This window comes from Barbus barbus (assembly GCF_936440315.1).
Source record: "Barbus barbus genome assembly, chromosome: 40".
In the NCBI taxonomy this organism is placed as follows: Eukaryota; Metazoa; Chordata; class Actinopteri; order Cypriniformes; family Cyprinidae; genus Barbus; species Barbus barbus.
This window is the reverse complement of record NC_136718.1, coordinates 21,284,230-21,300,376: the sequence shown is the minus strand read 5'-3', so window position 1 is coordinate 21,300,376 and position 16,147 is coordinate 21,284,230. Positions and strand designations below refer to the sequence as shown.

Below are 16,147 nucleotides of genomic sequence, written 5' to 3'. Positions count from 1 at the left end.
GTATAAATCTCAATTTTGAAAAATTGACCCTTATGACTGATTTTGTGGTCCAAGGTCTCACATAAATCTGTAAAGTCGCAAAGATTATAGTCTCAAACCCAAAGAGATATTCTTTCTTAAAGTTAAGACTCATCCACGCCTTCCTAAAATGCCTCATTCAACAAGTCACGGTGTTGGAAGATTTGCATAACACCGCCCAAATGTATATGCAAAGAAAGAAGGCGCAACTTTTATTCTCGTTGTAGTATTGTTGCCGCCGCTATGTCGTGGAGATGCTGTGTGTTTCCATATATGGTAAGGGGCATAACATTTCCGTTACACACTTGATGTATTCGGCCAATCACAACGCACTGGACAGCTGACCAATCAGAGCACACCGTGCTTTTCAGAATGATGATCTTTGTAAAAATCGCCGAGTTTCAGAAAGGCAGGGCAGAAAGGAGCAACAATAATGTGTTTTTTGAACCTTAAACCACATGAACACATTGTGTTTTACCAAACGCATAAAATAATGTTATTTTCATATGACCCCTTTAAACTTTGCGTGTCAACGTGGGATTGACGTCACGGACACCAAACTCTATTGGTCCTTTTGTCTTGTAATTAATTGTGACATGGAAATCTTGAGCATGCAAAACCGGAAACATCTGAAGAAAAAAATTGTCATACAGGTTTGGAATAGCACAAGTGTGAGTAAATGATGACAGTGTTTTAATTTATGAGTGAAGCATCCCTTTAAGTGCCTTGCTCTTGAAGAAGTGCTGGCAGATCCGATTACGATGGCACTAATTTGCCCTGTAAGGCAGTTCTACTTCTGTTCAGGTTTACATTCTTCGTGATCAGAGAGGCACTCCTGTTCAGATAAGAAAGTATCACATTCTGGCACATTGCTGTCATCATAGAAATCGCAAACACTCCTTGGTTTTATTTTATTTTTTTATTGTCTGCATGCTTTGTCATCCGTGTTCATGCGTGCGATAACAGTGAAATATTTTGATGTGCTTAATAGTGCAGTTCACTGTTGTAATAGCGTGAGATGGATGTTTTTTTATGCAATACTTACAACAGCTCATCACGACCGTTCCCTGTCCATCATGTATGTGTATATGTTGATGCTTAGGCAGTTCCATTTGGAAATCATAAATGGAAATAATCTAATTGGTTTTCAGAATTCCAAGTAATCATTTAGCAGATTGTTGTTTTATAAAAGTGGAATTAAAACACGAATGTTCTTAATTTAGTAATATTACCATGAACCAAGAACGACCGTGAAAGCTTAACAATAAGTAGAATTAGTAATTATAGAACTAAAGAGCTGAGCTATTCAGAATTTATTTGAGAATGCCTTTTAAACTCTAATTCCGTATCTGATTTAGCAGACAGAATCTACGTGACTCAGCAATTCAAATGTAAAGTAGAATTACAATTAAGTGAAATGTGTATATTTATGCAGAAAATTCAGCTTTTAATTTGTAACAGTTTTTTACAGTATTAATGTTTTGTATTTTTGTCACATGAACTTTCAAAAACATTATTTATATATATAAATGTATAATTTTTGTTTTATGTATTTTTATTCTTTTGTCTTTGTACAACCCGGGCTATCATGCAGATCACTGCTGTCCCGATGAGATTATTACTTTCGGTGGAAGATCCCTTACACCGATGAACTCTGGGAAACTGAAGATTTGCTGACTCCTTCACTTCTCTTTCCAGTTAGCCCATTGTAAAGCCACTAATTAGCCCATTCCCATCTCATTTAAGCGGTCTTTGTGTTATTATGGAAATTCTGTGTTAAATTTAGCATTAGTCTTACTGGATCTGGCGACTTTTAACAGTATGATGTCTGCCGCCATTTCTGGTTAAAATTAATGCATGAAAATAACATCACTTAAGTGCAGTCACAACATCAGCCAGAGAAAATTGCAATCAAATGATATGGAAAATGGTGGATTAGCATGGTTTACTGAGATCCATAAATCTTTAGACTAACCCTGGTATATGTTGCCAACATCTACAGCATGAGCAAAATTGTGCAATGAATTGTCACACATAGGTCATCCCTGTCTGTGTGCGTGTGCGTGTTTGTGTTATGAGAAGGCATTTGGCTGGCTCCGTTGTGTACGTGCGATTCTATGCAAACGCACGGCAGAGATCAGTTTAGCTGTTACTACAGCAGAGCCTCTGCCCACCGACTAATCTCCCTACGGCTCTGCAGCCACCAGACAGCAACCTGGACTACCGCTCGCACACAGCCACATCCACACCAACACTGGCATGCACATACTCACTTCCACAGCCTTACATACTGCTTCGTACTCATGCATGCACTCACCCTGACTCACACGCACGCTTATGAGCTGGTTGGGAGTGATAACGTCTGAGAATGCTGGCTTTAGAGTGAAGATTTATGGTCATAAACTCTTTGGCCCATTGTCTATGAGAAACTATGAGAAAGTGTTCGTGGTTTCGTCAGGCCTGGCAATGTTGTTGAGTGTCTGAAACTGACGGGGTGACTCAAAGGGTTCGGCCTATTACTGTACATTCCCCCGTCCCAGTCAGAGAAATGATTTAGTCTTAATGTTGTACACAAGAAAATGAATGACAGTCCTCAAGCCTTCTGGCGCTGTAGATGTGACTGTGGCCTGGTTAATTCTGGTTAGGCTTTTAGAGCTGCACTCATACAATTAAGCCTGGACGGGAATCCGTTATTCATTATCATTATGGCCTGTTTAACTGTATTACTGTTACACTAACCACTGTCAGACGGTCTTCATAGTTTCATCTTGAATAAGCTACCAGGGACATCTGTTCCTGCTCTGCTCTTCTTTTCTTTTTTGCGTAACATCCCAACAGCGCAGTTGGAGGATTTTTTTTTTTTTTTTTTGTATTTCCATTCAGTTTAGAGCACTAGTTCATCTGATGAACCTTTAGTGTCCATATCACTGGACTTTTTGGTCAGCCTGAGTTCATCTGTTTCCCACAACAGAATGGTTTCATTCGAAACTTGGTGTGTAAGGGCAAGGGCACTGGAACATCGCTTCACCACTCAAAGGGAACTTGAGAGTGTGAGAAAAAGGAAATAATGACTTATCTGTGGCAGGGAGAGGCTGTTAACCTGCTTTAACTTGTAACTTCCTTTTGCGTTTGCGTCCTTTTTGATAAAAATCAAGATATGGCAGTCAAATGACGTGTAGGGCAAAAAGGAGAAGGCCTGACGCTCAGTATAGCATCAGATTTAAGCTAAAGAAGCACAATTTCTGGTACCATTTATCATCACTTTATTGCTCATTTGATTTTGCTTTGAAGCATAAATATTTTGGAGATTTTAGAGTAGGTAAGAGCTGTATATATGTCAACTTAAGTTACCAAGATGGAGTGAACTGACGTGGTAATGCATATGTCACTTCAATGAACTGTGTTAGCTTAAAGTTCAAACTAAGTCTCTTCAGAGACCCTTGATTGGTTCAGGTTGTTCTTGAAACATAGCTGGTTGAAGTTAAGCTGTTAGCTTGCTGTTTTTGGCAATTATGGTTTTGTAACCAGATTCAGGAAAGTTTAGCGTTCAGGGCTAGTAACCGGAGGCCTGCTGGTTTGATACCCAAGAGATCCATTATCACTGTTTTTTTAAGCAAGGCATTTAACCTCAGGTTAGCCCAAAGTTCTCAGCTCCATTCTGTTGTGAAAAGTTGCAAAAACAAATTCCCGACCCTGTCAGGAACAGGGTTGTTGGATTTTCATTGCAGCAGAAAGGAAAGGAAATATTTGTGATTACTAATGTTCACAATTTTAAAAAAAAAGCAAAAAAACTTTGGTTTGCTTCACAACAAGGTCCCCTTCGTTAATATTAGTTAATGCATGTTAACTAATAAAAAGTGTTACCAATGAAAGAAATTATTTTTAACCTCAATGACCCGTTTAGTATTTTTTGTTTTTTTTGTTTTGTATTTTTGTTTTTTAGTGTTTGTCGGAATGTTTCTCACCATCTGGTTAGCAGTGAATAACATGCTCTGGAGAATTTTTTACATTTTTTAAAAAATTCTTTCTTCAGTGAGCCATTGTTTTTGGCTATTGACAGAAAGGTCAAGTATGTGGTGGATTATTTTTAGCTCCTCTGTCATTTCATTATGAACTAATCAAAAGGAAATCGAAAAACTTTTGTTGTTGATGTTCTTCAACATGACGGCTGCTTTTTTGCAGAGCCTTCTAAATATGCAGATGTCTTTTATCACGCTATGTCTGACAGCATCAGTTCTTTGGCAGGAGTGAGTGATTATGATTGGGCAGTATCATTCCTGCAGCAATAACTGGTATTGAAAGGTGGTGAAAGACTCTACAGATCAGGCCACCGTTGAGATTTCTTTTCCAGCTAAACTCTAGTATCATATAGTAGTATTTTATTTTGAAGAAATACATGGTCTCGGTTTTGATTATAAGCCAAATACCAACACTAGAGTGACACAACTCTATCACACTTCATAGTAAAATGATCATTAGATATTTGCAGATATTTGTACAGTATATCACTTTGTTTTGATAAGTATGTCATGACCTCTTTATATTGTTTTACAACAAGGACCCATTCGTTGACATTCGTAGTTAATACATTAATACATGCGGATCTCAGCGTAATGTAAACGCAATCTAGCTATGTCTACATTCGCAGGTCGACATCACGCAAAACCCCGCCCCCTCTCTCGCGAACGGTCACAAGAAAGATGGAGAACAACAGGCTGTGGAGCGCTAGTGAGACTAGTAGACTTATATCTTTGAACTGTAAAATGTCCCGCAACTGAAAATGCTTTTCAAAAGTAAACCCACCACTTTAGGTCGACTTTGCCCTGGGCCATTCTCTGCTGACTTATTTAAATATTTTGCAGGAAAGACAGATCCGATCGGTTATCCAGATAGAGAAGTCAGTTGATGTTGCCAAGTGTCAACGTGCCGTGTTCTGATTGACTGAGGATCCGATCTGCGGTGATCGCATGTTAATGCCAAATGTAAACGCAACCCTTGTTACATCCGTAATGTTATGAAGCTACGAGAATATTTTTGTGCGCGAAGAAAACAAAAATTACTTTATTCAACAATTCTTCTCTTTCGCGTCAGTCTTCACCACCATTCATGAGAGTAGCATGATGCATACCATGACTGTCGTGAATGCACATCGAAGTCTGACACTGAAGAGAAGAAATTGTTGAATAAAGTCGGTATTTTTGTTTTCTTTGCTCACAAAAAGTATTCTCGTAGCTTCATAAAATTGAGATTGAACCACTGATGTCTCACAGACTATTTTAAAGGGGTCATCGGATGCCCATTTTCCACGAGTTGATTGATATGACACAGTGGCGGTCAGACTGTTTACAGCTCACTCAGCTCATTTAGGGCGGGTCTAAGGTAAGACAGCCGTGTCAGTCAACTATCGTGGGAGCGGCCTTTGTTGGTGTGACGTCACACCGACAAGAAGCTGAGAATGGCCTGTTTTGAAAAAGGGGATATTATTTATAAAGATTAAAAAAATACCACTGGGTGGATTTTTATCATTATAGGGTGGTTGTGTACACACACTGCCAACACATATTTATGTTCAAACAACATGTAAAAGTGAGTTTTGCATCCAATGACCCCTTTAACGATGTCCTTGCTACCTTTCTGGGCCTTGAATGTGGTATTTCGTAGCTGTATGTGCATGGTCAGAAAGCTCTCAAATTCCATCAAAAATATATTTTCCGAAGATGATCTTACGATTTTGGAATAACATGAGGGTGAATAATTAATGACAGAATATAAATTTTTTTGAGTAACCTTGAAGGGTTTATAAATCTGTATCCAGCTGTTCGATCCAGCCCAGGTAGGTTATACCGCACCCTAAGCCGTATATATTAAATGGCTATCAACAGATGCATTACATTACTTACGGGGTGTAGTTATAGTTTTTAACTGCTCCATCTTTGATTAACAGCTTCTTGGCAATGCCTTTTAATGTGTTTAACTGATTCGCAAATAATCTTAAAATGCAATGTCAAGCTAATTTATAGTCCGACATTAATGTAGTTAGGTGTTTTGTTAAATAAGGTGATTGTTTACCCAGATTCTGTCATTTGCTCACCCTCATGCCGTTCCAAACCTGTATGGCTAACTTTCATATGTGGGGAAAAAAATATATTTTGAAGAATGTTTGGGTCCAAACAACACTGAATTCTATTCATTTTCCTTGTTGGGGCAAAATTACTTAGACGTTTTTCAAACTATTTTCTTTCGTGTTCCACAGAAGAAAGTAAGTGTCAGGTTTGGAGGCCCTTCCACATGAGTAAACGACAACGAAACATTCGACAAAATGTTCTTTTTCCTAATGCTGGGCTCCATCGGAAAATCATGCCGGTTTCCACAGCCAGGAGCAGCACAATTATCTTAATCTTTTTAACTTGTCTCAGCGTCTTAAAAACGTGTTAGGGAGGCACGCCGTAACGGTCAAAGATGTCCGTCAAGTGTGCTTTTCGCAGAAAAACAATTAAAAACAGTGCAGACTGACATGTTTTTCCAGCTAGATGCAGCATAGTGGACGTGACGTGCAGAACTTTTAAATTAAAAACAAGGCACAGAGATGAATGAACATGTCTTGCGCAAATGACCTCAAGCGGTACCTTTTTGTGCACAGGAAAAGTGACTGTTCTGCACCATTTTTATTACTTCACCTACTGGGCACCAGTGAACAGGTCATGGAAGTGATGATCTAAAAGTAGAAAGTAGTGCTTCGGTGGAGGCAATTATGTGCTGATGTGTTCAGTGAAATGTCGCAATGTTGCAGAAGACTAATTTTTAATAGCTTTATATAGTTTTGGCTATGTCAATAAAATTTTGTAGATCCAATAGTGTCAATAGTAGGGATGCAACGATACCATTTAAAAATTCTGATTATCGGCCAATTCCAATCCGATACCAGAGCAGTTTTTTTATTATTTTTTTAAATCAATGTAGAATTTCTATACTTCTGTGTCACTCTTTTGTGTGTTAAACACAATCTATTAGACAACTTAATTTTAATGAAAAATAACGAAAAAATATATAGGGGCTGTTTACACCTGGTCACTTCATGCGTTTTGTAATATAAATGCGATCGCTCAAACCACTTCAGAAGGTGGTCTGGGCCGCATTCCAAACGAAACTGGACATGTGTAAACGCATCTGGTTGTTGAAACCACATATGTAAATTTTACTTGTCCCAAAATGTAAAAAATTAAAATAAACGTGTGAGACCGTGTTATAGGCTATATGACATTATAGTCAGATATGACTGCGCTAATGCAACACGCATCGCTGCGGACGAGTAGCTGAGCATCTCTTCAGCAAGCAGACACGCAAACTGCCGCGAATGAAACTGAAAGACGCAGGCGATCAACACAATACTCTTCATTAAAAGTATAAGACAAACTTATCTTTCCAGTGCTGATGCCACGTGCTCTCCTATTGCGATCTTTGATCTTGAAATTAGCTGATGATTAATAAAATGCAGTACTTATCTTTTGATTTCGTTGACGTGAACTTCGTTACATTTAAATATAGCGCAGGAATTGAAGATTGGATTTATGTCCGTTTTGCGACTTTGTGGCCACGTGTAAATTGAAACGTTTTAACAAATCAGATATCCCGATCAGCGAAAATGCAATGAAATGAAATGACCAGGTGTAAACAGGCCTATTCATAATCTATGACAAAAAATATTATTATGAATTAGGTTAGTGGATAATTTAGCAGCAAAATTTATACTAGAAAAATCACGAGTGCACAATTTTATAAAATCTAAACATTTAGTGATAACATTATTTAGTGGGGAACAAATAAAAGTGAATATACGAAGGACTATATCTGGTAAAATGTTACACATTGCTCTTTATATTGTTGTAAAATACATTAATGAAAACAAATATATTTATTTATAAATATAAGCTACAGAATTAAAAGACATTTCTTTTAAATGTATAGCACAATGAAGGCAGAGACATATGATAGAGCAGTCCTATCTATCATATATGTTGCTGCCTCCATTACTGTGCTATACATTAGATTATTAATAGCCTTAATAGGACAGAACAAGAAACGCTATAATATATATAGCATTATAATAGGAAAAGCTCCAATAGAGAGTGGCACAAAGCGCTTGTGGCTTCCCGTGCGCAGAATGATGCGCTTGAAGCAGCACGGCGTCACAGCACGCAGCTCCGCAGAGAGAAGTTCAAAGCACAAAGGAAAGAGATATTGGTGCATAGCTTATTAAATCTGTGCATAGTTTATTGATCCTTTTCGTTTAACAGTTTTAAATCTGTTATTGAGCGATCCTGGAGAGAGTTTCATCGTCTTGACTGTCTTAACCGAACGTGACAGTTTGAATGCTGAACGGAGGATGACAGACAGAAGCAGCGGAGAGAAGAATTTATGTGAACTTGAATTTAATGACTTAAATATTCATCTGTACCTCACATTAAACTATGGAACGGCTTCAGAACACTTGGACTTTGACTTTATGGTGCTTTCTAATGTTTTTGTGCTTTCGTGGGGCTTAACAATAACACAGAATAGTATATGCACAATATCGGATTTGGATTGGTCTCGTCTGACCAATACCCGATCCGACAGAAATTTCAGTATCGGAGCCGATACCGATCCTGAGTATCGGCTCGATGCATCCCTAGTCAATAGTGTAGCAATGTATGAAGCACATGGAAGTCACGTTCAAACCAAGCTGCTGCTCTGTTGGTCAACAACCAACTCGGTTGAACCCAGTGCAAAGTCTTCATGTGGAAATCTTTCACACTCAACATGAAATTTCTGATCACACAGATTCCTGAAATGACTGAATTTTGACCCTTGAAATTTGCTGAACAGCGATTAAATGCAATCGCACCATTACAACGTGTTATTATAGTGCAATGAACTAGAAAATCTCATGACCCAATATTCGTAAAAACAAATGAATGGATGGGGATATTCCTGCCACATCTTGCCTAAAAGCATTTAGAAATTGTACTGGAATACCATGATGTAAACATACAAAAGTACTTTTCTATCATAGATCATTTGAAATAATTTAGTTTTGCTTATTTAGGACCGTCTTGGACAGTGACAGGAATTCCCAGCGCTTCACAAAACGGAGTCTGCATGTTGAGGCTTTTAATATATTGTTTTGTCAATTAAATGAGCAGCTGAATGCCAAGTACTTAACACTCTAAAGAACAAGGTGAATTAAGGATAAATTGCATTTAGACAGACTTCGAGTAACTGCTAGCTGACAGACGTACAATAACATCATCTTCAGAGATTTTGTCTGAGGCTGTCAAAACATAGACCCTATTTTAAAGACTGAAGACGAGCGAGGCAAACATCTCAGCGGCTCTCCACTTGTGGGCGTCTCCCTCTTTGTGTCCTCCGCCTTTTCCACAGTCTCCACACTGTGACAGGAAGTTGTGGGACTCGCTCGCAATGTTGCACCTGTTGCCGGGGCAGCGGGTCAACAAAACAAGCTGCCGCCCCCACGTAGGTCTGAGGAGGGTGATGTTCGAGAGCATGTCGGATCTGTCAGCACTGTCATCCGAGCATGCTGGGAGTTGTTGAGATCCGCTAGGAGTGGTATAAAGGTAGACAACCTCCCCATTGCTTCGCATCAAGGAGGCAAGAAGGTGTGACTAGGTGCAATTTTGCCTCCATCCTCAAATGAGCAGGCAACTGTCCTGGCACGAAAACTTGAAGAGGTTGATATTGAAAAGAAGAGCCGAGTGGAGGCATGAAAAAAAAACACTGTTTTGCATCTATAAAAAGCAACCCGCGTTTAATTCCAATAAATGGAAATCAGTTCCTCGGTGGGTACGTCCACCAGTGAGCCTCAGGAGATGAGAAGAGAATGCCTTCCGTTCCAGAAACACGCATTCTTCCATATTGAACACCAATCAGTTTAGTTGGATCGATCAAGTCTGCTTTGATCAAAGCAGCGGCTGATTGTTTGCAGGATTTTGCATCTTTATTTTCTGTAGTTGATCAGTGGTTTTGATGTCAGCGGGGGATATTCTTGGACAACTGACATCAATCTGTTCATGGCCATTTAAAGTCTCCGTTTGACTTTTGCACGCACATTTTCATGTTTTTCAAAATGTCTGGTCGTTACCAGCATGTGGTTGTACGAGGCCCCCTGTCAGAGTCTCCGTTTGACCTGCTGTTGTCTAGCGGCGTAAACAAGGATACCAAAGGTTATTGTAGATGGCATTGCCGAAATTTTTCCACTGCCCCAATAAAGTGCTGATTCTGACGTTGCAAACGGAAATTTCTAAGTAATTAATGACAACCAGTTGAAATCTGAAAGTAATCACCATGCTGTGTTGCGAGTTTAGAAGCTGTGTTGGGCCAGAAACAATGTGAGAGAAAGGCTATAGCCATTTTAGGCATCATAGGCATGCGATACCCAAAAGTGATGTCTGGGTAGGCAGCTCACTAGGTTTCAATTTGAAGTGTCTTTTTTTGAAAATTCAAAGGTCATGTGAAGGCCAAAAATGTTTCAGTGTGAAGTTAAAGTTTAAATCGAACATTTGAAAGTACATATGACACCCAAAAATGCTGTTAAGCACTAGGTTCTCAATTGAAGTACAGAAGTTTTGTTATTTTTGACCAAAGACACGTGCCAAAAAATGCAGTCTAGGTTGGGATCTGAGGTGTTAAAGTTTAAATTGAGCACCTGAAAGTGCATATGATGGCCAAAAATGTTGTCTAGTTTGTATTCTTAAGTTTAATAAAATCTAGGTAGGCTGCTCACTAGGTTTCAATTTGAAGTGTAGAAGTTTTAGCCATTCTTTTGGGCCATTTTGTTTTTTTTGCCACTTATTTAATGCCCAAAAATGCTTTTAAAATATGCATATGAAAACCAAATATTCAGCTCAGTTTTGCTCTTTTGAATTGACAGTTCAAAAGTGCATACAAGGCAGTCCATTAGATTACATATTTTACCTCTGATCACAGACATATGATGCCTAAAAATGTAATTTAGGTGGGCAGATTTCAAGGTTTAATCTAAAGTGGTTTGGCCTATGAATTTAATGTTTAAGTCTACGTTAGGCATCATTAGGTCGAGACGGTCCTTGGAAGATGGCTCACACTTGCATGAATGCCATTTTTCGCAACACTGTTGAATGAAACATTTGACCTTGTGCCATTTCAAAATTGTTCCATTGGTAATTTTTTCTTTTCATTTGTAAGGCTAGGTGGGGCGGTCGATACCACTCACATGTCTGTAGTTGAAAGCCCATGCCCCACCCTCACTATCCCATGAACTTATTGAAGACAGGTCAACCTTTTTTGTCTTCTCTAATAATCTTATTACATCTTTGCTAACACACCTGATGGAAAATATCAATCTGAAGATGTGTCATCACTCCTGTGTGCTTGGGTTTGCCCACACTTGATCTCATTTCATGTAGATTATTCTTCTCAAAGTGCCTTGGGCTCAAAACCATCACTCAAGGAATTTTTTCTTTATATATACACACTGCTTTTCAAAAGTGTAGGGTCTCTAAGACTTAAGACTTGTGAAATATTAATATAATTTAAAATATATTTTTTATTTTAATGCATTTTAAAATTGTATTTTTTCCTGTTATAGTAAAGCTGATTTCAGTATCATTACTTCAGTCTTCAGTGTCACATGATCCTTCAGAAATCATTCTAATATGCTGGTTTGCTGCTCGAACCCTTTTTTTCTTTATTCTTTGTAACCGTGTAAAGTCTTTGCTGTCACTTTTAATCAATTTAATGCATCCTTGCCAAATGAAATTAAAGTTTTAATTTCTTTAAAAACAAAACCTCTGTGTGTCTGAACATAAAACCTGAGATCAGTTTCAAGATGGCTTGCCATAAATCAAGATCTTCCTTTCCTTGAAAAACTGAGGCTTAGCCAGGTATGTTTGCAGTGTGGCATATCCGATTTCCCAAACCTGCTCACAGCCAGGCTGACTATTTTTATAGATACGTCTGGTTTATGCCAGATTAACCTTAAACCGACCAAATAATCCACCTGACAAGATCTTGTTTCCTTCTACATGAGCAATCAGTTAAAAACACGATATTAAAACATGTGTAATGATGTGTAATGCTCTATAATGTATCTAAATGAAGTCTATGATGTTTTCTGCCGTAGCTTCTGGAATATGTCGGGAAAGGGAAGAGCATCATGGACGTTGGTCTGGCTCAGGCCCGGCAGCCCCTCACGACACGAAGTCACTACTTTGAAGTGGAGATCATGGATCCCGGAGAGAAGTGCTACATCGCCCTGGGCCTGGCTAGAAGAGTAAGTCATTTTCTGCATTGTTCCTCATTTATAAATGAGCTACTTGTTTTAAAAGCATCTGCTAAATCAGTGAATGTAGGGAAGTGTATGCACATATGGATACAAAGTACCACAGTGTCACACTATGAAGGTTAAATGCTTTGCAAATGCCGTTTAGTTTAGTTTTTTAAGATATTTTTGGCAGTAGTGTTGTTTTTTTGATAAATTCCCAGTGTTTTTTTTTTGTTCAAGGCCTGAACAAGAAGAGAAGTGTACAGTAAGCTCTGGATATACACCAAGATGGCAAATGCGGCTTCACAACACTGTGTCCTCCTAACAGTTAGAGTCTGACATTATAAAATGCCCTGAGGTGTAGAATGCAAATAGAACAGCGGTTTGAGCAAATCACCTCAAATGAACAGTTCACTCGTCTGTCATGATTTACTCATCTTCAAGTCGATCCCCTATGACTTTAGTTCTTCTGTCAAATGGTGTCCAGTGGCTGTCAGGCTCCAAAAATGCATCATAAAAGGTTCATAAAAGTAGTTCAAATGACTCATGAAATATTACAAGTCTTTTTTTTTTTTTTTAAACCTTACACAGTTATTGTACGAGCAACAGACCAATTGTTTACTTAAAAACCTTGCCTTGAGCATAGCTTTCAAATCTCCCATGTCAAATCTGTTTAGAATATAATGTCCTTTTCACTACTTTTGAAAGCATTTATGGTGGTTTTTGCCATTCCGTTTTGTTGTATTTAAAAGAGCAGTGTGAACTTTTTTTTTTTTTTTTTTAGTTTAGTGTTCTTTATAAGCATTATATGTACATGTGCAGTGGTGCTCTAAAATGAGAAGGCAAAGTCTTCATTTTTTCTTTCTTTTCATTTTTAAATAAAATGTGAATTCATGTCCCAGTCACATTTTCTTTCTTCCTTACTTAGACAATCAAAGAAAAAAAAATATATATATATATTTTTACCTAGGCTGCACTCGACTGAAGAATTTTCTGGTCGACTAGTCGTCGTTAATTTTAAGCAATTAGTTGATTAATCACATGTTTATAGTAATAAACTATATAATGAGCTTCTGATTGCCTATAGCCTGTCAGCGCTCAAGCACACGCCTAAAGCTTGCCACAGTGCACCGGCAGAAGTGATTATTTTCAATGCGTCAGGGAAAAAAAACAGCCAGACGACTACCTTAACATTACAGTAATACATTAAGTGTTTTCTGTATTTTCGGCTGCAGTGATGCTGACAGTGGACGTGCATGTTTCATACAGATTATATAGTCTAAAAATATTAGTTTTCCACTTGCATTGGTTCACTTAATAGTAGACATCTTCTATAGATATATTTTTCATGTCTGTGAGGCAAACATAGTTTTGGTTAACTTTTAAATTAATTTTATATATTTTGACACCCTCAAGTTCACCTAGATGGCAGAAAGCGCACCCTCTTTGCTTTCATTAGTTTACAAAAGCACAATGTTTTGTTTTTATTGTGAGTGCGCACAAATAGACCTTTCACAGATTCGAAAGCTGTATTGTTATCTGTATGAGCGCCTCCCAGTTAACTGGGCGCGTTTCCGTTACGCTTCCGTACACACTCTGTACAAACACTTCAATAGTGCACATTTTTCTCGGTTAATGTTAGAGCGAGTGGCCATGTAATGTTGCTGCTACTTACATTTTTTCAGATGATAAGCCATACTTTAGGTCAGTGATTCAAAACGAACATTTGGATGTCCTGACCAGTGTACTGTAATTACCACATAGACCAGACCTTAATGATCTGTCCGTCACAGAATACATGACTTTGCAACTTCATGTGGTTTTTTTTTTTTTCCTGCGATTTAAGCGACCTAATGAAAATTTGATCGTCTAAGCCTCTTCTGGTCGACTATCAGTTAGTCGACTATTAGGGGGCAGCCCTAATTTTTACATTAACAATGTGATCAATATTCTATTTATTAAAGCCAAGTATGAATCTCATCAAGTTAGTGTTTTTAAGCATTTTACATTTATTCCAAAATAATAACTCAAGGCAGAAACCATGTAATCAATATATTTTATTTGTGAACTTATGTTCAGCTATACTTTCTGATAGTTATCTTTTAACTATTTTTGAGTTTTTCGGATCATCAGTCATCAAAGCTTGGTAAATATTGGTCACAAACACAGAGACTAATTACTTTAAATTTTGCCAACCTGCTTAATGTTATATTTTGTATTGGCGTTTTTTTTGTTTTTTCTCATCCTATATTTTGAGGAGACACTGCCTCCCTTGCCTCTTTGGAGGAAGCACCCCTGATATATAAATATTAATATTTTAAATAAGCTTTAATCTTTCTTTTATATTTTTAGTTTAGTTAGGCTTTTTTTTTTGATTATTATTTAGGTTTAATATATTTTAATTTCTGTTCTAGTATTAGTTTTATTTATTTTAGTGCAACGTTTTAAATTTTTGTAGTATTTCATCTAATATCTATAGTTAAGTTTAGCTGCATTTCAATTAACAATTTTTTTTATGGTTTCAGCTGTAGCTAACGATAATAACCCTAAATGACAAGGTTAAGTAAATGAGTTGTTTTTTTGAGTAAACTATTCCTTTAATCAGGAATAGTTAAGGTGGGAACAGGAACGTGACCACCGTGTTCTTCTCTCTTCCTGACATTCTGTACAAGACCACGAGGAAAGTGGAGGGTAATTAGTCTCAGGTTGGGAACGGCAGACGGTAAACAAGCCTGTCATGTTGAGTCGTGCGAGGCCGCTGGTTGCTCAGAGAAACGGAGAGCAATTTGTTATTGTTTTTTCTAATTTTGACGTTTTCTGGAACTTTGCATCTGCGTTTCATTAAGTATCAAATATCAGTTAAAGCATTGCTGCCTAATTACTGTTTACTCCCATTGGACGTGTACCGTGTTCCCTGCATCCTGTGTCTGGAGAGACGTTTACAAACAATGTGGTTGTTAATTGTTACAACATCAAGTGCGTGTATCACCTCTGCCGTTTTAGGAACAGCCGCGGAATGGCAACCAGCCTAGGTAATGGCAGGATCTCAGCTGCGGTGAGAACATCAGATAGACCTAAACTGGGACTATCAGAAGGCAGACTATCTTATAATTCGGAGTATGATGGTGGATGTGGGGAGGAAGTGCGGAGCTCTTATCTGCAATCAGTGAACCCTCACCCCCTGTGAACGGGGACTTTAGCTGGCCGTACAAGCTCGTACGCATGCATCCGGAATATACACTGGGTTGCTAGGATGCAAGACAAAGATTTTCTTGTTTCTAACGAGGGGCGGAGGTGTGTACCGGAGCCTCAGCGGCCACGTCTGCATGAATGGGTTCGACCCTTATCACCTCCTGACCTTCCCCTCTCGCACCAACCCTTTCCTTTGCTCTCATCCTGCTCCGTTGGCTTCAATTTCAGCCAGCTCTCTAGCACTTCCCATGGAGCAATCGAGGGAGTGTGTGTTCCTGAAAACCCTGGTGTCCTCATTTATTTTGGAAACATTCACATTTCAAAGTACAGATCAACTTTTGAAGTGTTCGGCACGAAAAACAATAGTCCATCTGTCACCAATCCATCTGACCTCTTCTGGCGCTCCATTGTATTTTTGGGTGTTTCTTCAACTTTGGCCATTTAAGATATTAACAACTGCCTTGGAAAGATTTTGCCTTTTTAAAAAATATTTTTGCTGCTTTCCAAATGTCTTGTATTTGTAGATTTGTATTGTTTTAACCTTGTGTTTACCTCTTAACTGTGGAAATCCAACATTAAAATATGAGTAGTTAAAACAGAATATTATACATAACACATTATGTATTGTGTATACACTAT

At 38.2% G+C, this 16,147-nt stretch overlaps 1 protein-coding gene across 1 annotated transcript in view; it reads left to right on the top strand.

Moving 5' to 3' along the window:
• LOC306859858 (SPRY domain-containing protein 3-like) overlaps positions 1 to 16,147 on the top strand; it is a 43,771-nt gene that overhangs the window by 13,778 nt on the left and 13,846 nt on the right. The window contains exon 7 of the mRNA XM_079401228.1: positions 12,176 to 12,325. Within this exon, the coding sequence (XP_079257354.1) occupies positions 12,176 to 12,325 (150 nt within the window). The remainder of the gene's footprint in view (positions 1 to 12,175; positions 12,326 to 16,147) is intronic.